Below are 23,735 nucleotides of genomic sequence, written 5' to 3'. Positions count from 1 at the left end.
AGATTATGTAAAATACTACCTCGCTGATATTGTGGTGGTTTACTAGCATAACTGCATTAAAGAATATTTTTCCTTGTGGTGCACGTATTTGATGTGTACTAATGCAGATTCGAGCTGCTAGTGCGTAAGCTTAACAAAGCATTTACAAGCGCCCTTAACTGACAACAGTGGAGAGATTTCTCATAGCGGGTAATTCTTTATCTGACGACAAGGTGAACGAAAAACGGCTGTCCGACTGGTGAGTCAGATGACATTCATCAGACCATAGATCACACCCGTCATGTTCCTTCTATTATGGCGTAAATGCAGCGCGAAAAAGACACGGACAAGAAAGTGTACACCACAAGTGCTTACTCACAACTGAAAGCTTTAATGCTTGAACAGAAAATATACAACACTTACACTTGGTGCTCGACTAAATCTCGCGCATGCGCGTCATGGGCGAAACAAAAGGCAATAACTCACACCAAGAACACACGTCCTGCACCCCTCTCCCCACCGGTCTACTCCCTTTGCATGAGTAGTGCGACTTCTAGCTCGAGCTCGGCAGATGATGATTGATTAATATGTGGGGTTTAATCCCAAAACCATCATATGATTATGAGAGACGCCGTAGTGGAGGGCTCCGGTAATATCGAGCACCGGGGGTTCTTTAACGTGCACCCAAATTTGAGCCCACGTGCCTACAACATTTCCGCCTCCATCGGAAATGCAGCCGCCGCAGCCGGGATTCGATTCCGCGACCTGCGGGTCAGCAGCCGAGTACCTTCGCCGCTAGACCACCACTGCGGGGCCTCGAGCTCGGAAGAAAGCGCCTCTTTTTAAGAGGTCGCGACTTAGACCGCACTTCACCGCGTGCTGAAGCGCGGTCTCAACTTCAGCAGACGACAAAGGAGCACCGCCCACAGCGCCCACTGCTCCTTCGCGAAACTCGTTGCCATGGCTGGGCGGCGGTGGTGCCGAGCATATATATAGGACACGTGCTCCGGTGTTCGCTTTAACAGTGGACCCCTCTGTACACTCATACCTCATTATAACAAACTCACATCTACACAAAAATACTTCGCTATATTCTAAAACTTGTTCTGAACGATTATTTGTAACTGCATCAATGACAAAGCTATCGGTCACCTCCAAAAGAGTTGACTGTTGGGCGAGTTGGTGCTTTGACATATAGAAACCATCGTAAGAGCGCCACTAAACGCAATATTCTTGTGTGCTGTGCTTAGTTGCGCTCTCAAGGTGGTTTCTATATTGGTCACCTACTTCGTTATAACTAATAATTCGTTATATCGGAATTTGTTATCTCGAGGTTTGTGTGTATCTAAAAACGACGTAAAGAAGTATAGTCAACGGCGTGTTTATCTGCAACATATTGCAGGAAAATAAAAGAGAAATTGTGCACACCTGATGAATTTTCACCAGGAACAGGGGGTGTCGCTGGAGCCAACATTTCGACAAGTGGACTTATGGTGCGGTCATTAGGTTTTATGGCAACATTTATGGTGAGAAGAACCAGCGTTGTCTAGCTGACTTTAAGAATTAAGCATCGACCACCACCAATCGGCAGCGTTTTCTGACCATGCTATTTTTCTTCTTTTCTTTTTTTGAAAAAAGTGCATCAACGTACATTATAGCGAATCGAGAATTATTCGAGTGAATGAAGAGTGCATCTCTCAGAGCAAGGATCCTCTTCTGTCATCTCCTTAGTGTTAGCCAAAGAGAACCGGTGACTTATCACATTATTCTGAGCCGTGTGCGCACTTTTGTTACAGCAGACGCATGCCTCATGCCTATAAGCCAAGCTCTAGAAAAAAAGAAAAGAATATATACTGGGTCCGCGCCGGGAAGGGAGGGAGGGGGGCTTCGGCTTCTGGAATGCGCTCAATAACCCCCCCCCCCCCACACACACACACACACACCTTCGTACTCTGTCTATGGCACTTCCTTTTGTTTCATCGTACAGATTTTCTCAAAGTTTCCTACCTATGTAGAAAATTGGGGGAGCTGGTATGACATTCTCAAACTGCACAAGAAGGATAAAAAGAAAGGACGTTGGAAGACTTCTTTTGACCGACTCGGTTGTTGGCCCTTCTTTCGCTGTACCAACTTGAGAACTGCGAATTTCTTGTTTGCCATAGTGAAAGCCATGGCGCTGCTGTTCGTTCACAGACAATGAAACTACGATGAGCCACCGCTCTAATTGGTTAGTGTGTCGCTGATGGCCATTTATCCGTACCGTGGTTTTAAAAGCCATATACCACTATTGTTGCCATACGTCTTTTTTTAAAAGAAGAGAGATGTCTATGTGGTGGTCAATGCATCGTACAGAAACCACGGTACGATCACAGAATAATAATGATAATAATAAAAGAAATGTAAAATGTGGGTCTTTTTTTCTCGAGAGAGAGAGAGAGGCAGAAAGAGAGAAAGAGGGACGAATAAACATTTTTATTTTCAGAATGCAGCTTCCGAGATGTAGCTCTTCTTTTCGAACTTTTGTACCCTAGCCGATGAACGACCATGCATATTAAGGTGCTTATTTAAAGCGTCGACACGAATGTCTCCCATTCCTTCCTTTTTTTTTTCTTCTCGAAGCTTGCATAACAAGAAAGTAAAATACGTTCAAAGAGTCCTGAAATGCTCTCCTCGATTGGTGAAAAAACACATACACTGGAAAACAGACGCTGCATGCTGCGAACGCTTCTCGAAAATCATGTAGTCGTGCGCGACAAGGAGAGTTCAGAAGCGGAGCGCCAAGTTGCTACCTTTTAAGCGTCCTATCCCCATACTGAGGCCCGTCCTCACTCTCTTCGGTGCGGCTGGTGGCTGCCGTATGACATCATACTGCAGATGGCTGCGATTCGTCGATCGCTGGCATAAGCCGGGAGCAGCGTTCGAATCAAATGCGCTTCGTGCCATGGAGTGCCACCATGCACTGGCGTAATATAACAACACTATACCGCATACCGGAATCACACGAGGAGAGAGATCGCGTTTCATGATATTCCTTCACGGTCATAGTAAAATTCAGGTTCTTTGTTGTTGTGGAAACCAACTCGCCCCACTCGGCGCCCGAGATGCACCACCCGAGGTGGTATAGCAAAGTGGGAGGGAGAAACGTACTGCCGCTATGCACAAAGCGACGATTGACTTGCTGGTCGCTTGAAAATGAAGTAAAACGATCGAGAAGTTTAGTAAAGCCCCCCCCCCCCAAAGAAAGAAAACAAACTTGTATTTACAGACTGTAAAGAACATACACAGTTACGATTACGAACATAGAAGTTGCAAAAAAAAAAAAAAACACTTTGGAAGTGAACCGTCTTCTGTAGGGCGACCCTACGTGCCTACACCTTAAGCCCGGTTCTTTTAAATACGATAGTCTTTCTTGGGGACCTTCGACGCAAAAAATTTAATCTGTCTGTCAGTACATTTGTCTGTTTGTCCGCCATTAATGTACCCCAAATGCCCCCAAACGATACCCCAAACGGCCAACCCCATCCGCAGCACCCACCAATATTGCTCAAGGTTCAGCCTTCAAACTTGTGCAATTGCCAATTAAAAAAGCAATTATCGCGCATATCTGAGGTACCATAACAACACGTCATTATTCTGTATGTGTGTCTTTTTTACTAGAAAAGTCATACACTAATAAGTCTACGGACCGTATATATATATATATATATATATATATATATATATATATATATAGCGTTTATCACGCTGCGCTGAGAATGCATCGATTGATTGATTGATTCATGTGAGGTTTAATGTCCCAAAACCACCATATGATTATGAGAAACGCCGTAGTGGAGGGCTCTGGAAATTTCGACCACCTGGGGTTCTTTAACGTGCACTCAAATCTGAACACACGGACCTAAAACATTTCCGCCTCCATCGGAAATGCAGCCGCCGGAGCCGGGATACGATCCCGCGACCTGCGGGTCAGCAGCCGGGTACCTTAGCCACTAGACCACCGCGGCGGGGCACGCTGACAATGCAACACTTGCACAAAAAGGCAAGTGTTTCTAAGGCTTTGCTAAGACGACGCGGTGGTGGCATCTACCCGTCGCCTTGTGTTCTACACCTTATCGCCTCCGAGACGGGCGCGCACGCCGTGCGCTTCGTTTTCCAAGATAACTGCCAGATAGCGCTCATGCCTCACGTGTGACGTCACTTGATGCACCCGTTCGCCTCCGCTGCACGTTCGAGGCACTCTAACGCAGCGCCTCCAGAATACCATTCACCCATTTTCTTGCGCAGAACATCAAATAAACGTTATGTTCAATCTCTCCAGACGGAAGACTACCGTCTTTCGATGACATTTGCAGTGTAACATGCAGATATGGGGCCATTTTTTTGTAACTTTGATGTCCGTACTTATGTAAATTCTGTACAGTCTTTAAACATACGTTTTTCTCAGCCCCCTAGAACTTCTCCTGCGTTTTCGCTTCATATTCAAGCAACCAGCAAGTCAATCGCCACTATTTGCATAGCGGCAGTACGTTACTTCCTCCCACTTTGCTTACCACCTCGGGTGGGGCGTCTCGGGTGGCGAGTGGGGAGAGTTTATTTCCCAACATCAAAAGACTCTGAATTTTACTGTCATGATGCGAGCTGACGTACATAGCTTATTTACACTTTGTCATACTGTACAGTGTAGCTTCCAGTGCTTTCATCGGGATGAAAGAATAGAGAAAGCGCTTAATGCTTGTAAAAAGTCTCTGCGACCCCTTTCGTTCTTGACGCATTCGAAAAATTTCGTGGCGATCGATTCGGGAAGCCATAGACTCCCTATGTATAGCGCGGTCAATCGGCGATTACTTAAGAAGCTGGTTCAGGACCCTCAAATAACATGCAATTTGCTGTCGCTGAATATGTATAGCGTGATGTGCTATAGCTCGCGTCTCCACCTGAGCTCATCTAAAGCCGCGGTTCTTCTTTGTTAAAAGCACCGCTCATGCTATAGTTGGTAATACATGCCGTATGACACATGACAACCGCTGCGGGGCTGTCCTCGTCTTGGAAATCGCACAAGAAGCATAGAAACATGCCCGAAAAAAAAAAAAATCGCTCGGTATATCATGGTACACCGCGCAGCTGTGCGCTCGGTGACGACGCGAGCAAGACGTCTTGGGAAGGACGCACGAAAGGTACGGAAGCTTTGCCTCCCCCCCAGCCCCCAATTCCCCTCTTCCGTGGGCGCTCAAACACAAAGAGAGCGCGTGGGGTGAGCGCGGAGGAGGCAGCCACCGGAAATTACGGGGCCTTCTGTTTTTGGACCCGAGGAGGTCCCCGCCCTCGGCGTCCCTTAATTGTATTATCCCGGGCGAATCAGAACAATTTGTGGGCAGGCCAGGTAATTGATCGAATTGAGCCCCATATTTCGCGCTTGGCCGAGCTCTTTCTGGCCCAAATACGTGGCGCGGCTCTGGCGCGCCCGAAGGCAAGCGAGGCCGGCGGCCGCACTCTGCGTCCTGGCGTCGCGCGTGCACTCACGCCGCGTTGCGCGGCGGTTGGAAAATCCACCGTTCTGTGCGATTTCGGCGGGAGAGAAATAGTTGAATACCCCACCACCACGACCCTGCCACGCGTCGCTATATTGTGAACTGAATATATATATATATATATATATATATATATATATATATATATATATATATATATATATATATATATATATATATATATATATATATATATATATATATATATATATATATATATATATATATATATATATATATATTTATATATAATTGACCATCTGGAAGAGTCTGGGCGATTAACTAGATTACGTTGCCCGTTGTTTAATTTGTACGCTGGCTATAAAACTGTGGACCAAGCTTTCTTGCTTTAATATAGGATTTGCAGGAGATAGCATTTGGCGCCGGTTGCTCTTTTTTACCCCAAAATGCAAATATTCAGTCACTTGCATGTTGAAGGTGTTAAAAAAAAAGTCCACTCATGTTCAATGTCAACTTATATAAACAAGTAAAGCGCTCGTGATCTCATAGTCAAATTGCTTGAATTAATGAAATGCGTTCGCTTTCTGGTACTTTATTGAAGTGAAGGTGCCAGAAAAAGAAATAAAGAAAGACGATATAGGTTTACAGGAAGTCTTATGAGCTCATGCACATAATTGAATGCCAGGTCTATTAAAATACACACATAAAGTTTACAACAGACGCAGTGCAGAATATTTCAACAGAATTTCGCTCGCTTTCGAAAATCTCCGAAGGCCCCATAGCAGTGTGGCTCGAAATGAACACGTTGTTGATGGACCTAGGATATTCTTGAGGGTGCAGTGCCTGCAGTTCAGTGCCATTAAATCTCTGATTAAACTTCGTATTTTGCGTCGTGTCTGTGACTACTGCACTTGACCACGTGACCAGAGTCCACTCAGTGATGGTGCATACTTGTTCATGTGAGCCAAGCCCTGAAGTAGCCAAGCTAAAATCAAGGACACGAACGTCGGCTTGTGCGTTCCTACTTCTCGTACAGACTGAATACGTTATCCCGCAATATGCGGATAGCAAAAGTAACACAAACAAAAGTTATATACGGTGTCATGCATTGTTAGTAGAAATGACCTGCCTGCTATCGATTGCTGTTTGTAGCATACAACGCAACATCTAATTGATTTTAGTGAAAATCCGCACTAATTGCATTAACTAGTCCGAAACGCTCGAGCCGTTGAAGCGATAATAAACACTCCCAAATTACAGGTGTTCGCAAGAATTATGTCCTGAAACGAAGCGTTCTTGTTCCTTTCCTGTCTGTGTCTTACAGCTTGCGCTTAAATTTTCGACGGTGCATATCCACCAACTACTCGTGTTTCTGTTTTACTTCATGTTTCTTCTCATTGCCGCCCCCCTTCTCGCCTCCTTCTTCCGCTTTCTCTCTTTTTAAAAAAAAAGGTTCATTCATCGTCAAATTCTTCAGGCTTTCCAAGGGAAGTATAGATAAATTGCTTCACATGCTTGTTAGCTTGCAATACATCTTAATAAAATAAAAGGCATATACGAAACATTTTGTGTACCACAGCAATGTCTTCAATCCCTGCAGGTTTGCTCCTGTGGTGATGATGACGAGAACGCTCGCCACGTTTTCCTGGGCAGGCATGCAGGTGGCAGCTAGAACAAAAAGGACACATAATTCATTCACGCAGACATCTCTCACACGTCAAAGTGATCGGCCCTTCTACGTTGAAACGAACACACGAGAAATGAAACCTCTCCTGTGCGGAATGCATACAAAGCTCGCGTTGCAAGTGCCGCACTATATAGCGTGTTTTACACATCACTTCAGACAAGTTTCGCGATTTAGTAAACCGGAGCCCAAATACACAAACATTATCGCTTATTTTTGCCTTGTGGTGCTCTGTGCGTTCTTTGCCTTTTTGACCACGTCGATTTCACTAATATGTTCAGCCTCAATATAATTGATTAATATGTGGGGTTTAACGCCCCAAATCCACCATATGATTAGGAGAGACTCCGTATAGTGGAGCGCTCCTGAAATTTCGACCACCTGGGGTTCTTTGACGTGCGCCCAAAGCTGAGCACACCGGCCTACAGCATTTTCGCCTTCATCGAAAATGCAGCCGCCGCAGCCGGGATTTGATCCCGCGACCTGCGGGTCAGCAGCCAAGTACCTTAGCCACTAGACCAACGCGGCTGGGCTTCAGCTTCAATGTAGGCTGGAATTTTCTCTTGAGAGCAAACTCGGTGCAAGGGCTTTTTGTCTCGCGTGTGTGCGACAGTTTTATTTCGTAAGTGTGTCGCATCAATGTTTTCGCGTTCTTTTTTAAGACGCAGCCTGGTTTTGCCTTGCGATGCTGTGTGGGTATATGAGTATCCTCCTAATCTGTGGGCCTGTCTACCTCAGACAACATTGCTGCCCCGTGTTCCTATATAGGCGTGGAACAGTGTATCATTCACGGCCTTTTTAATCTACACGTAGTGCAATTTGTTCTGGCCACATGTTTCTTTATAGCGTATGTCCCAATGTGTCTCGGTGGGCTATTATACGTATTCCCGTAACCACGGTTCAGCTCATTCTGTTTTGAAGTTTCCGCCCTCAATTTCGACGCTTCATATGAATTTATATCCTGAAGTTTCGTTTATGTTAAACGTAGTCGCCATCGCCGTATAGCTAAGATGAGTGAACGGTATAGAGCAGGAACTCTCAGTGCGACTTCATTTCGGAGGAATATAGCACATAACGCATACGAGCAACCGCGTAGACTTTCGGCGCGCAATGCCACGACAAGTTGCAGAGGCAACTTTCTCCCCGACTCTCGTGGAACACTCGGGGCGGCTGGCGTGCCGACGCGGGTTGTTCTCGCGAGCAGGTGCGCACGTTCTTTTGCAACGGGAGCGCTTCCGAGGTTGAGCGGATCGCCCGTTTTGGTCATTAATCACGCGCCATTCGGATTAAGACGGATTAGCGGCAGTCGGTGCCAAAAGAGGTGCACGACCTTTTAGCGCCCCGCTTGTCTTCCGTGGCGGCGGTTGTTTGCTTCTTTGGCTCGTTGTATTCTGGCCGCGAAGAAGGAGTCTGAGGCCGCGCGGCCTCCATTATACACGAGACTGATTAATGACCGCGGCGCAGTTCTCAAGGCGCGCCGTTTTGCTGCAGTGGCCCTCATGGCTCCTCCGGCTTCGGCCGCACAAGTTCGGAGCGCGGGTCACATAGCACCCGCAGGCCTATAAACAAGTCGTGCCCAGTATACGGTGCCGTGCTGCTGAAGTTTGCTGGGCCACTTGCGACACTTAATATTTATGAATGCCGCTGGAGAGAAACAAGAGAGAGAGATAGAGAAGTGTCCACACGCGTGCAGCTCCCTGCCTAATAACATGCGTATGCCCATGCCAGGTGTTTCAGCTTGGTCGCAACAAACTCCGGGAAGAGATCCAGTCTTGGGTCACCTGGATGATACTATCCACACCCTTCTGTGGTTTGTTTTCTAGACAGGGAGGATAGGAAATGAAAGTAATTTTTTTAGGGAAGCGGAAATTTTAGGGGAGCAGAAATATTAAAAATGAGAGGGAAAGAGAGAGAAAAAGAGAGCACACAAGCACAAACGCACACGTTCCAGCGAGAATGAATAGCTTTTTCTGGAGGTTTCTCGTCGTTAAAATTGTGCCAGTGCCTTCAACTAATCGCGAAAAAAAAAACAGATGACAAAAAAAGAAGTGATATCTAGGATTAGCTAATAAACTTCACGTATCCACACATGGGGCCCACGTGCACTAACACGAATTGCACGAAAGCAAAGTAGCATTGCAAAGATAAGGATGCCGGTTGTGGACATTCATGAGAAAGGATATATTTCGCGGCTTCAATACCGAGAGGTCACAAAGCATGCAGGCGCAATGCATAAACTCTGGATTCGGCAACTTCAGGAAGTGTACGGCTCATATGCAAGCTTGGTCCGGCTACGGAAATGCTTGAATTTTCAGGCATGTGTATTGCTCGGTTTTTCTTCTTTCAACTTCTGTATAATGGCAGGGTGATACGTTTATCCGAGCCCCACGCTGACCAACCAATAACAAAACGCGAATAGCATTCGAGTAGCAATCGGTAATAATAATAATAATAATAATAATAAGTTGGGTTTTACGCGCCTTAACTGACGATGTGAGCATGAGGCGCGCCGTATATAGTGAAGTGTCTCAGAAATTTTGGTCATCTTGTGTTCTTTAATGCGTACTGGCATCGTGCAATAGATGGTCCTGCACAAGACAGCTATTCAAGAGATGATGGAGGCTTGCAGAGATGAGAAATCATTGAACACAATTTGTCGCTTCAACCATCATCGCTTCGATAAGCAAACTCGTCTTTCTCGCGTGTCTTCGTCGCATTCCATCTTAGACGGCTTCTCGTGCACTTCAAGCCCCCATGTTCTCCTGAACATGTGTCCCGGTTGAGGCTTTATGTAGGAATTTATTTTTTTTTCTTTTGGGAACACTTTTACTGTATTAAAGAGGTACAAGTGTATAAGTTCGCTTGATGTTATACTTGAATCGAACTAAAAAACATAAGTAGAAAAACTTTGTCAAGAAAGGAAACAGAACACGGCGGTGTTAAGCAGGAAACACAAGATGCGACGGTGGTGGGTTGCGTCCCCAGCGAGAAATACCAACAAACGGGCCTCCCTATCCATTTGATGTCTCTCTTGCAAGCGTATTGAGTTGCGCTTTAGGAGTGCTCTCGCGGCGGTCGCCGTAGACATCGACGCGGATGCACCGTGCAAAAGCGCTCACAGGCCAGGCATGTGCCACATGCTGCTGCTGCTTTTGCTGAGGCGCGATAGCCTTACAGCTTAACCAGCCCTGATTGACATCAGCATTCCGTAACGGTCATCACAGCAAAATAGCTTTTGTGGAGTTTTTTATGAGCGAAGCTTCTTAAGCCCGCACCGCGCCGTAGCCTCCGTCGCCGTCAAAGCACTCCTCATCCCTCTCCCCCCTGTCTTATTTTTCCTCTTTTTTCGTCTCTGCCCTCTCTGCTAAAACCGGGGAACACGCGAAACCATCGCTTCACAATGTCGTCTTCAACATCTTCCGGGTTTCACTTTGCCCAGTTGTTGGTCCGTTGCTTGGGCTGGCTCGCGCTGCGCCGCGCGTGCCGCACACTGACTCGCTGAGTCATTCCCGCCAACGATCGCAGCAAACGCTCTCCCCACCCGCTCCCACCCTACCACCTTCACGAAAAACAGCCGTGAGATCAGGCGCACAGTCGTGGGCGTCCCATTTCCAAGGAGCTTCGCTCATCGGTTGTATTCGTACACGGAACAAGTGCTAGCTTTTACGTACCGCTGCACAGCGCATTGCAACCGGGGTGCAATGCGCTGGGGTGCAGCTCAAGTTTCGCGAGCAGACGCACTTCATGTCCCTCTTTGCCATGGGTGTGGCGTGCAGCGGGATGTGCATTGTTCGCGACCCGCCGTAATAGCGTTAAAAAAGTGTTATTTTGCCTAAAAACCGGTTTTATTCTATGCGGTCGTGAGACTTTTTGGGTGCAGCATCGGCATTTGAAGTTACAGTCAACATTTGTAGTGGGCATAAAAGCAGGAAGCAATGAAGGGTACGCGATGCCTGTTCTGCTTGCGCACAGAGTGACTTCCTCTTCAAGTAATGCGTGATATTTGTTATCACCTAAAAGTTTCAAGTGGTCTTTACTTTACACGGCTAGCTTATGTATATATCCCGGTATGTTATTTCAGACCGAGTGTTTCTTTTCTTTCTATAGTTCGCGCTATTTTCATGATTGGACGGATGGAGTTCTCACTCTTGGGACTGGAGAGCGTGCGATAAGTAATATGGAGGAGAGAGGAGCGAATAAGAAGTGCAAGTTGCGGGGATGGAGTTGGAGTTTCGCCTATTGGTTGGCGTCAGCGTCGGATAGAGACGTGATGTTACCGAGACTACGCGTATGGCTGTGACGTTTGGGCGCGTATTTAGAAAGCGTGGTACACTTCAAAAGTACATAAGAGAAAAATTTAGTCAATAATTGGCTCGGCAAATAATTAGCAAAGATGGCAAGCCAATGGTAAAAGTCGCGAACGAAAGGCTTGTTGGATTCAGCCCCTGTTCTAGAGCAATATCATTATCTATCCAGCTTTTAGAAATCGTTGTCGCTGACGTTTCTACCAAAAAAAGTTTCGTTTTTTTGTGACTGTGTGCATTAAGTCAGTTAACCGTATAGACAAGCAGCTGGGTCATATGCAAAATCTATATCGTTGACATCGACAATCATCTGCGACAGCCTCTGGGCAAAAGTGCTAAATTTTAAGTAATAATTGTTAGGATTTAACGTGTTAAAACCGCAATATAATAGGGACGCCGTATAGTCTAGCGTTCCGGAGATTTCGACCACCTGGAGTGTTTAACGTGCACCCAAATATAAGCACACGCAGAGTGATTACATCGTTAGGGAAGACACGGCACAATGAGGCGAACGAAGACCAGTGCCGACTTGCAAGTGAACTTTATTTTGAAGAACCAGCAATTAATGAAAACGACAGCATGTGAAAAAAGCCATAGAATGTGATAAGAAACGCCCCCTTCTAAAACAAACGGCTAAACTTGAGCAGGCACTCTGGACCAACAAACCAGGAACAGCTTGCTCGTTCAAGAACAAGAGCGTATGTGGGGGTGCAAGAATGAGAGAGAAGGGGGCGTTTTTTATGACATGCTATGTTTGTTCTCTTGCGTACTGTCGTCTTCATAAATCGCTCGTTCTTCAAAATAAAGTTTGGTTGGAAGTCAGCGCTCGTATTCGTTCGTCTCGTTGCCCCGTGTCTACATTTGCGCTGTAATCAATCAACAAAAAGGGAATACCAAGTTGCCCGTACCCAGACTTTGCTAAGCACATGGGCCTCAAGCATTTTTGCCTCCATGGAAAATGCAGCCGCCACGGCCTGGATTCGATCCCGCGACCGCACCAGTTGAGCACCATAATGAGTAAATCACCATGATGTTTCTTTTTAAATTTAATTGTGACAGCAATTATATGGACACTCTCGGCTGGATTTTGCCGCCGGTGTTGGCATCGACGTGATTCACCGTGTATGTATAGGTATCTATATATATGAAAACGCAAGAAAACAAATAATCCAGGAATAATACGTTTGACTCCAGCACGCGGAATCGAACGTCCGATTTCTTGCTTCTGAGTGCGAGGCGTTTAAACACGGAGGAGCACCTCCTTCGACGTTCAAACGGCAAGCTATTTATATCTACCACTTACCGATGACGATGGCCACCTCGGGGAACAATCGTGTTTTTAGCATTACCAGCGAGATGGCGCAATGAGCACGCGTCGCCAGATCGTCACGACGCGGCGGCGGGGCGCTTTCATCTTCTACGCCTACTTTGCCCCGCGGAGAGTCGGAGAAGGGGGGTTGTGGAAGCTCACGCGTGCGCGTGCTTATCTCGATTGGGGAGAATCGTATGCCTTGAGCTTTCATCGGAACGATTTTGTTGTAGTTACCGGGCGCACAAAGATCGCTGCACCCGCTGCACAGTCTCTGTTTGCGAAAAAGGCGCGCTTTTGAGACTATGGTATCTAGCCACCATATTTGAGACACAGTAATAACTGAGGCGCTTATTCGCGTTCATCTGTACCTGAGAGTACGTTTCGTGCGTCAGTTGCGCGTGAGAAACGCGAGACACGTTTCGATCTGCTTGCCATTCTTAGCGTGACCTTCCAATTTGTTGTTATCGTGTTCATTGTTTTGCCTTTGCGGCAAAGCTGTGACTTTTTGTGATGATATTTACACAGTGATTAAAAATTATGGTGAATGTATAAGTACTTTTGAATAAACTGAGTCTCACCAAGTGATTGTAAATGTTCTTTGCTGAGATATTTGACAGAAGGTGGTAAGTCACCTGCTTAGAATCGTCACGGTGATCTAGTGATAGTATTGGGCGACTGCTGACCCGAAGGTCGCGGGATCAAATCCCGGAGGCGGCGGCAGCATTTTCGATAGAGGCAAAAATGTTTGATGCCCATGAACTTAGACTTACGTGCACTTAAAAAAAAACCTAGGTTATCGAAATTTCAGGAACCTTCCACAAAAGCGTCTCTCATAATCATATTGTAGTTTTGGGACGTTAAACCCCAACATTGGTTACAAGTAACTAGCTTATAATTCAGCTCAAAGAAAGAAATTATTTTATTTGATTTAAAAAAAAAAGGCATCAGTGAACACTGGTGATAACGTATGCTTCTGCGCTGAGGACGGTTCGCAGCGGCCGAACTAAGGTGAACTGCAAGTCAACAAGACGAGTGTCATGTTGCCGCCATGACGTGAGTGGTCAGTGTTGCTAAAAACGGTCATTGACTCTACATTCAGGTATAGTAAAGCAAAAAAAAAAAGAAAACCGAAAGGGACACTCAAGTGGTGCGTCTTTTGCTAACGCTAGCGTGAGAGCTACACTCGTGCATTCGAAGTGCACGTAAATATAGCTTGAAGACAAAGCTTGTGCGAAGGCAAATTCGCGCGTCTTGCATCTGCCTGCTATCGGTTGCCGCGAGCAAATAGACACTCATTGAAAACAAACACTTAAGATGAGTAGCTTGAAAGACATGCTCGATAAGGAGGGTATCAACAAACAACCGTCTTGTCATATACACGTGCTTGTCCGCAAGTTATCTTCTAGTCTGACATCGGGCGTTTGAGGAGTGACAGACTACGAAGGCGAAGACGTTACGTCTGGAAGAGAGAGGAGGGGTTGAAATCGAGTTTAGAGATACTGTACACGTGCCAGAGGGCGCTGCTTAGCTCTCACTGAACGTTGCAGTGTCGCTCACATTGGCAGCTATAGGCGGACGAAGTAAATGAGACGCGCCCACGCCCTCCTCTCCCTCCGCCCCTCTTGTCCGGGGATGATACGCGCCCTTTCATAATGGGAGAGGGGGAGGGGAGACGCGTTTGCCGCGTTCGCATCTTGTGAGGCCACGGCTCAACTTTGCTTCTTCTGTCCGCCAAGCCGTGCGTTTTGCAGCGCCGCGGCTATAGTCACATAGAAAAACTTCACTTCACGGTGCCTCTAAATAAAAATATGTTTTTAGTATTTGTAAAACCGCGTTCATGATAAGCGTTTCTGTTATTCGCCAAGACTGAAACTTAGTTTTCGATAGATTTTTTTCTCCTCCTTTCAGCTTCTCTTCCATCATCCCTCTCCACACAAGAAGCAGTTGTAGTGCTAGTAGTGTCCTGTCTAACGCTTGGTTTCTGTTGTATGTATAGCGCTAACCTTATTTCATCATGAAAACGTACCATAGCTAGCTCGAATGTCAACTTTCTTGCGTCGAACGTCTATGCTAGAAACGGCGTCGCGAGCACGACAGACGAAAACCAAATTAGGTCGACATTCTATCGTGAGGAAACCTTGCTTACTCTCTTTCATGCGAGCCATTACTTTTTTTTAAAATTAAATGTATGTAAGGAGAGGTTTTGAATCCTCCCGAAACCATGAAATTTTGGGAAGATGAATGCGCGCCGACTTGAATTACGTTGACAGTTCGAATGAAGAATGGCTGGCGGAGTTGCTTATTTCGTGCCGGCTATCTACGTGACAAATTCGCATATTCTCTCTGCGCCAGCTCTGCGAAAATCCACTGTGGTGCTGGAATAAAGGCCTGTATTTTAAGATTTCTTTGCTCATCTGGTGCAGTGTCCGTTGCTCACGAAAGTATACTGCTATCACATTACACTTTTAAATAAATTTAGTTTCTAGCGTAAGCAAGCTCTTGGGATAGACTTATTCGAAAGAGAAATTCAAACCCAATCCTGATGGTATAACGAAAGCCACCGACAAATCATGACACAAAAACTTTGCATCAAAGCTGTATTTCGGCATGGGGTTCCGGGCATGTTTTCATGCGTATACGAAAAATGAATGTGTGGTAAAAGTTGGGCAAATGCCACCACTGAGCACAGGTTAACTACAAGTGAAGGAGGAAATCGACGAGTGGCAAACACTAATTAAGATTGTGCACGACACGCCAAAAGCATACGGCAAGAGACAAGACAACGCATGTCGTGAAACACCGAACGCGGCAAAAAGACGTCGCTAGCGTACTGCATAAATAGAAGAGTTTAAAGGAGCAAAATTAAAAAATGGCTTACTGCACATGCATTTTGGAGTTAGTTGTAGAGTATATGTGACCGGCTGTGGTTCGAAATTCTGTGTCAATTCTATGGTATGTGCTAAGCGGCTGTGCTTGTGATCAATTTTCACAGCATAACGGCTCACATGAAATATATATATATATATATATATATATATATATATATATATATATATATATATATATATATATATATATATATATATATATAAGTTATATACTTACCACCTTTTGTTTCTTCTTTACCCTCCGCGGGGCTAGCTCAATGACAGCGCTGCTCACAGGCCTAACTTTCAAAACTTTTAATAATTCGCAAGTGCTCTTAGAGGTATAACCCACAAAATTATCAGTCTGCATAGCTGGCTTTTAGTTGAAGGTCATGTTAACACGAGACATATAGCGCTTTCGCCTTAACAACAACCGGGCGTCACGGAACTTTTGCGTAAGGTTTTTTTCCATTCGGTTGCCTTCGGGCCCCCGACACTCGTCATAGTGATAGGGGCGAAAACGAAAATAATAAACTCGATGGTCGCGGTGATGGCCAACCGCTGACAGCAGCCTCGTGTATACAGGCCGAGATTAACAATAGGCTTACTGCATTCGAGCTCGAATTACTAAAATGGAGTAATATAGCAACGATCCAATTAAGCACGTACATAATATTCGTGCGAGGAGAAGATGGAAGTTTGAAGCGATGGAAAGTTTTCGAACATGGGGTGTCGGGGAAGTCAACGTTCCGACAAGCGGACTTCTCTTCTTCAAGACTCTATTTGCGTGTCACCTACAAGTGGACTCGCACCTAGCCAATATACATTTTAGAAGCGTGCCAGAAGTCTATAGAACTGTTCTCATGGCCGTCTGAAAGGCTGTTCAAAAACAGACAGTCTGATACACACTGAGGCCGTAGAATTATATTTGGTACAATATGGGAAAGGCAGCGCAGTATAAAATATGGTTAGACGTAAGTTACCGCCATGAAGAAATGCGAAGTCTTCAGAAGCTTGAAAACAACGACCCCCAACCCCCCCTTCCAGGATGACTGTGCTTTAGGAAAACTTTGAGGTGTGCAACTGCAAAGACGCGCAAAAACAATGGCTTAGTGCATTTAATATCCATTGTAATTAATTATTTATTATACATTCATACTAAATACATTACAGAGGTGAGTGGTTACAGTGGACAAACAATGTATGAACAGAAATGCAGTGAATTGAAAGAAAATTTAGAGTTATTTCTCTCTGTACAATATTAGCTAACGCACATCTCGTTATACATTGCCATAGTTAAAGCGACTCGAAAACGCTTGCTACCACTTACAAGTACAACATTGTTGGGAAAGTGCTTCCTATTAATTTATAGCTAGGCAAACATGAATGGAAACATCACTTAGGGTGACATGATTTAAGACCAACGTTAAAGCGATGATCAGTTAGAGGAGTTTTGTACTGTAGATGAGAAATATTTCTTCGCATTGTCATGTGTAGTCACCAATACACGAGTGAAAGTAGTCGAGCCTTCGGCCGCGAATGCTAAATGGGACTTGGAGATGACAAAGCACGCAAAAAAGAAAAGAAGAAAAAGGAAATAAAGTGACAGGAACATCCAAGAGAAAGTGAGTGAAAGAAAAAGAGAGCAGAACGGAGTGGCGACTTTTGTCTGAAAGCTCGCATGTGGGAGTCAAGCTTTCAAAGAATGAAGGAAGAGAATTTTCGAGCGTTCAGTTCTTTGTTTCAAACAACCTTAGTTAAAACGAGCAGACAACGAAATCAAAGAAAATATAGAGAACGTTAACTGCACTGTTTAAGTGCATCGCAATAATTTTGCTTTGGATGTGAAAAAAATAAAGCAGACTGAAAGACTACTGGCAGGGACCAAACCTGTGGCCTTCAGTAAAGATAAATAAAAAAATAAAAAAATAAATAAACAAGCGCATTCGGTTTCGCGTATATCCGCTATCTTCTAAAAACATTTTTGCCCCCAAGGAATGTTCGTTAAAGTCTGCTTTACCATCAGGAAGATATATCTTCAACAAAACAATCGCGTGCTCACCACCACAAGAAACATGCACTGGCACAGCGCTGCGTGTCGCTCTGATTTCCGCTGGGCCGGTAGAAGCGTGCGCAGAACAAAGTCAGCACGGACCGCATTTCGCGCACTCAAATCGTCTCGAGCACGCCAGGAACATGTTTATTATTTTTTAAATGTTTGTTTCTTCGCGCGGTGAACTAGCCAGTCGTGTAATAAGGCGTCGCATCACAATGGGGGGAGTCGAGGGGCAGATTGATGGAGCAGCGTGGCGGCTCGCTGTTGGCGGTGGTCCCTCGGCCGGTGATGGATGACCTCGGCGTGGCAACCAAACGTCCCTCTGAACCCTCCGCCCCTCCGGGGAGGCGTCGCGCGTCGCAGGACGGCCGTTTAGGGCAACCACAAGCCTCCGATCTGCACCGCCGACACTGGCCGGGCGCTCTCGAACTCCATATAGATATTGGTAACAACAGGATGAAAACAACGCGGGAACAAACATTTTTTTTTTTTCGTGTGTATACGTTGCAGTACCAGCCGAGGCCATTTGCAACGCGTGCATTACACAGTGTTTGTATACATACTATTTGCGCCCACGTTCCTAGTTTTACGCACCCAAACGCCTTCCAAGAATGTCACACGGACTTCAGTTTTACGATCTCGAAAACAAAAACAAAAACAAGCTTGAATGTCCCCTGAGCGCGCGATCATCGTTCCTGAGAGTGCGGTAGACGGTTCACTCGTATTGCTCCCCTAATTGCTATTGAGTAATTCGAATTCTTCATAGCTAAAACAAATTAACGGATTGCAAATATTCCCATGTGCTCTTACAGCAAAAATTTCCTGGCGCAGACATCTTTGTTCGCTGATTCTGAGGCAGAGAAGCAAACGCAAGAGTGAAAGCTAATAACGGTATAAACGTGTTGCTAGAAATTTTACGTCTCTAGGAAGAGGTGCACAGTTGCAATATGCACCCGTATAATGCCTGCACTACAGTGATCTTCAGAAGATAACATTTGCACCCACAGGTCGCGGGTTCAAATCCCGGCTGCGGCGGCTGCATTTCCGATGGAGGCGGAAATGTCGAGGCCCGTGTGCTCAGATTTGGGTGCACGTTAAAGAACCCCAGGTGGTCAAAATTTCCGGAGCCCTCCACTACGGCGTCTCTCATAATCATATGGTGGTTTTGGGATGTTAAACCCCACAAATCAATCAAGATAACATTTGCGTCAAGCCGATCTGCCATCTTAAACTTCTTAGGTGTTTTTAAATGCGGAGCATTTTTTAGTCGCATGATGTTGTGCTTCGGCGTCGGCACCATCCACACAACCCACTGCGCATGCTCGCGTCTCCCGTTCCGTGCCGCATGCTCGCGTCTCGTGCCGGCCCATGAAGACATCCGCGATATTGTCGCTCCCCTCACCCTTTCTCGCCTGGCAAGGTGTACGCAGGCAGCGTCTGCTAGTAAAAAAAAAAAAAAACGACCGCTGGCGCTGAACAACTGTTCACTGGCCACCCCGTAATGTAGGCACTGGATTGCGCCTTCGTAATTTTTTCGAAGACGTCCTTAAGGGCTCTCGCTTGACGTTGAAGGCAACGTTTCTCCTTCATTCAATAAATAAGAATAATAGAGACGAAATAACAATGAAGCATTCCCAAACCATACCCAATGACGCAACATTCACGCGATGCATTTACTAGAGTTTCTCCGGCGGGAAGATGTGGCCGGCTTTTTTTTTTTATTTATCAGCCTCGTTCTAAAAACAATTACAATTTTTAGTGTGTGCGTGCGCTTCTCGCTGTTCGTCACTGTTCAGTGATATACAAGAAGACCTCTACATTTTCGTTATTTCCTAAATGTCAGTTCGATACGTAGTAACAGTAGCATGAAAGGAAGCAAGCCGACGCATGTATGGTCGGCTTTAGAGTGACCTCCGTTCTCCGACATCGTGCATTGACCAGAGATACTCATTATTTTCATCGATACGCGTTTTCAGTTTACCTAGTAGGTATTGTTGCACTGGCACAACATTCACGCTTTCTAGTGCGCACAGATCTTTGGCCCCTGCTGACGCCGTGTCACGTAACTTCATTAAGACATACGTCCTTTGGTTTCACAATGTCAGTGACATCTACAGCCATATCATTTTGCCATCCCTAACTTATAAGGTTCCAGTATTATTCTCGCGCAATTGGTGCTCTACTTGCAACCTTTTGATGTCATGCTTTTGAATACGAATTATCAGTGATTCCAATCCAGTAAGGACATTTTTATTGAAACAGATGACTTACACAAGATATTTTTATAAAAAAGGTTCCTGTGACACAGTTTGCGCGCGGAGGTCAAGGCACTTCCTTTTGCTCCCGCCTTTTGTAACTTATGCCACTGTTCAATAAATGTTGAGCTGACTTATTGACGCATTGAAGAATGCATAGACAGGGGTATAAACATGATCCGACATAAGGCTGACGGTAATGCTTGATTGATGATTGATTGATCTGTGGGGTTTAACGTCCCAAAACCATGCAATGATTATGAGAGACGCCTTAGTGGAGGAATCCGGAAGTTTCGACCACCCGGGGTTCTTTAACGTCCGCCCAAATCTGAGCACACGGGCTTCAAACATTTTCGCCTCCATCGAAGGCGCCTGATGGTAATGCTAAAGTTGAGTAGATCCGACCATAGGGCGGCAAGAAAAGCGTAGCTCACTCAGACTCAACCAAGACATATATTTCTCGCTTAGTGCGAAGTCGAATTTATACACCAAAATTTGCCTCAACCGGACTCACTCGGACTCAAACCCACCTCGACCTTAACTGAGTAAGTCTGAGTTCATCAGTGAATTTGCCGACCTAGGCTTTGATGATAAAAAAGAAACTCGAGACACTGCAAGGGAGCACGCTGAATGCAATAGAACGGAAAACAAAAGAAGTAAGAAGAGAGCGGAACGAATTAGAGAACACGGGAAGCCGATATTGTGTACGATCGGTTACAACCTACGAAAAAATGTTAGCCCTGCTCCAAGGACCATGGCGCGCTCTCCCTTAAACTGTGAGAGACAGCCGTGTGCTCGTTTCTACTCGAACCGTAGGTGCTCTCATCATAAGCGGATAGCACGCATTCAAGGCGGACACACAGGAAAGAACACAACACTTCCTTGCGTGTCCGTATTTTGGGCGAACTCTCTGCTAATGATGAATCCACACGAACTCGCCGAGTTCTCTGCTTTGTCGTAAGCCTACGTACTTTTTTTTCGGCGAATGTAAATGCTACGCATACTATGAGATAAAGAATCAATGTTATTTTTTAAAACACTACGTTTCGCTGAGTATAGCGACGTCAGAATCCTTGGTGAAATTATTAGGTCGTCTAAGTTTGTGGTCTAAAATCAGCGACACAAGTGTGTGTCTATATGGGAAGGTCAAGTATTAGCAACACTAGTAAATAGCTTGAAGGCAATAAAGAAAAAAAAAGTAAATAGCTTGAAGTCACGGAAATAACTAAAGAGTGTTAAGATGAAGCTTTCAATTGAATTCTCTTTGTAACGGACAGCGATGGCTGCGGCCAGAGAAAACATTTTTTTCTTAGGTTTTATTCAGCTTTAGTAAAAATGCATAAAAAAACTGAACATGGTACGTACTGTAAAGTAATGTAGTCAAGGGCTCGGCGGAAAAGCACATGACCAGTTGAATCAGTGTATAGCAAAATAATTATTGTTGCTGACCAACAAAAAATAATCTACTTTGACATCTCGGTGCCCCTACGGCAACCTTGCGCACAACACGTTGAAAGAAAGAGGCCATCGTTGGAACTGGCTTATGCCCTCTTCCATGTGTGACAAAATGGCTTTAAAAACTAAACTTCGGTGATCTGGTGTATAGATTTTCAGAACATTAGAGCTCGAAACCAGACATTCACAAGAACGAGCGCCCGTCCTGTGTCTTCCGTTCGCGTGAATCCCTGGTTTTGCACTCTGATGTTCCCAGAGGTTACTTTGCATATACGGAGTGAAGACTACCGTCGAAAATCACCTCGTAGTGTGTAAAAGCGAGCCAGTTCGTACATGTGTGCATGTTGCCGGTGTTTAGTTTTGTATTGTCTTTAACTATGAAGCCACTTCGTCACGCGTTCACGAGTACGTCAGAAGTTTCAGTGAAGACATTGTTCCTGCAGTGTCTTGTGAACATGCTTCCCGCATGGGCACCCGAAAATAAAAATTGTTGTTTGTTGTCGAAGTACACAGGCTCTTGAAAACGCTACCCACTGCCAAAGCACAATTTATTGCTGCTAAATGTAAATATCCAGTCGTTACTCCGCCTCCCCCTAATATTTTTTTTCCTTACAGTTTTGTTTTAGTACCAAATATAGGTATGCTCAGTATATAGCTGAGTAAACTTCAATTGTGTCAGATTTAAGCATCGAAGCTTCACAACACTGACATGCATCATAAAGTTGACAACAGTAATTCGGGCGTGTTGATTAATGGCTTAAGCCTAGTGGCACGACGATGATAAATAGATATGCATACGATTTCTGATTAACGTCGTCTAGTTCAGCGATGGTGATATCAATTTTCTCATTCAGCAGCTGCTGTGTTCCTGCGTCGTCGATTTTGTTTTTGTTACCGAATTAAGACTGTTGCACTGTAGTGGTGCAGAAGACTTGCTTTATAATTTCTGCAGTTATTATCCCATGTATATTTCATATGCAACAGTCGGGGCTGGTATTCAAACGAGACTGCTTGCGAAATACCTATCCCAATTGTGTATGGAACGTTCTTTCCTAGCTCGATGCATTACAAAAATAAAAGAACTGATGGATTCAACGGCTTTGTTATTGAAAATTCCAGCCACCCGTACGGGTTGCTGCAAGTTATCTGTCTGGCTGCCTGCATAGCCCCTCGATCCGCAATATACTTACTCGTGTAGTGGCCTCAAGGAGGTAGCTTCCTTGTAATTTGTGTGCGATGTGTTGGGCACACTACATGACATGCGTATTTATCTCAGCGTGCATTGTATTTCCCCCACAACAATTTACCCGCCTCACAGAGGTTTATTCAGGGTAGAAGTTGGGGTCGACTAACGCTTGCCAATGCCGCCGCCGTTGTTCAGATAACTATGTGGCAGCGCAGAAGATAGCGTCGAGACTTTACCCTTCAAAGCCGTGCCGCCATCGTGAAAAGCGAATAAAAAGTGGGAGTCTCGCGTTTATGCAAATCGCCCTTGACCTGGCACTCTTGAAGGGTGGCTCTCTTTTGATGTCGGTGCTTTGCACTTATGAAACAGATTACATTGAACAGGTTGGTGGGGACACGTCCAACTGTCACGTACGGCATGACCGATTACACGCGTGCATAGCACCCGTGTGCATGTTATCTCCCTTCGGAGCCGTTCTCGAAATAATTGTTAATACAAGTGTCGAAAATGTGCGGTGACAACTCGTATCAGTGTCGTACCGTGTGCAATTCAGGTAGATACGGGGGAAACTACGACAATTATGCACGCGTTAATCATGAGTGAGTGCATTTTATAAATAGATCAGTGCCAGAGAAAATCTGGGCCCCTATTCACAACAAGCTTTTATGCTAAAAAAGTTTGTAATAGAATCCTGATTCTCCACATATAATTAGTCAAGCAATTGTCCAATGATAAAGAGCACTTACGAGCAGAAATGTTTGTGAATTAGGCCCGTAGTCGCAAAATGGTCTTGCGCTATAGTGCTTTGTGACTGCTGATCCAAGCAATAATGATGCTGAACCTATTATAAGAGAAGACATCTGACCAATAGCAAAGAACGAAATTATAATCGATAAAGAGGTCAGAGAAGCAGATAGGATTCCCTAAATGCTGTTCACTGCATACAGGCCTGTGTTCTTAGGACTAGACTGGGAGGAAATAGGAACAAATCTTAAGAGGGATTATCTGTGCAGCCTGTGATATGCAGATGGCGTAGTGCTTTTCGGCAATGATGGCGACGAATTGCAGGTAATTATTAGTAATAATTGATGTGATTTTACGTGCCACTATCATGAAATGATTATGAGCAACGCCGTAGTAGAGGGCTG

The 23,735-nt window shown here is 45.2% G+C and overlaps 1 protein-coding gene across 13 annotated transcripts in view; it reads right to left on the bottom strand.

Annotated features, from left to right (window-relative positions):
- LOC119176365 (uncharacterized) overlaps positions 1–23,735 on the bottom strand; it is a 218,696-nt gene that overhangs the window by 75,146 nt on the left and 119,815 nt on the right. For 8 of the 13 annotated variants that reach the window (XR_012886945.1, XM_075877508.1, XM_037427613.2 and 5 more), the window contains one exon: positions 7,043–7,136. Coding sequence is in view for 12 of the 13 variants with exons in the window: in XM_075877508.1 (XP_075733623.1) it covers positions 7,043–7,136 (94 nt within the window). In the remaining variant the exon portion in view is untranslated. Of the gene's footprint in view, positions 1–7,042; positions 7,137–12,759; positions 13,029–23,735 lie in introns of those variants that run through there. The other 5 variants (XM_075877507.1, XM_075877505.1, XM_075877510.1 and 2 more) reach the window with 1 other exon arrangement.

The sequence above is a fragment of the Rhipicephalus microplus genome, chromosome X (assembly GCF_043290135.1).
Source record: "Rhipicephalus microplus isolate Deutch F79 chromosome X, USDA_Rmic, whole genome shotgun sequence".
NCBI lineage: Eukaryota > Metazoa > Arthropoda > Arachnida > Ixodida > Ixodidae > Rhipicephalus > Rhipicephalus microplus.
This window is presented reverse-complemented; position numbering and strand designations above follow the sequence as displayed.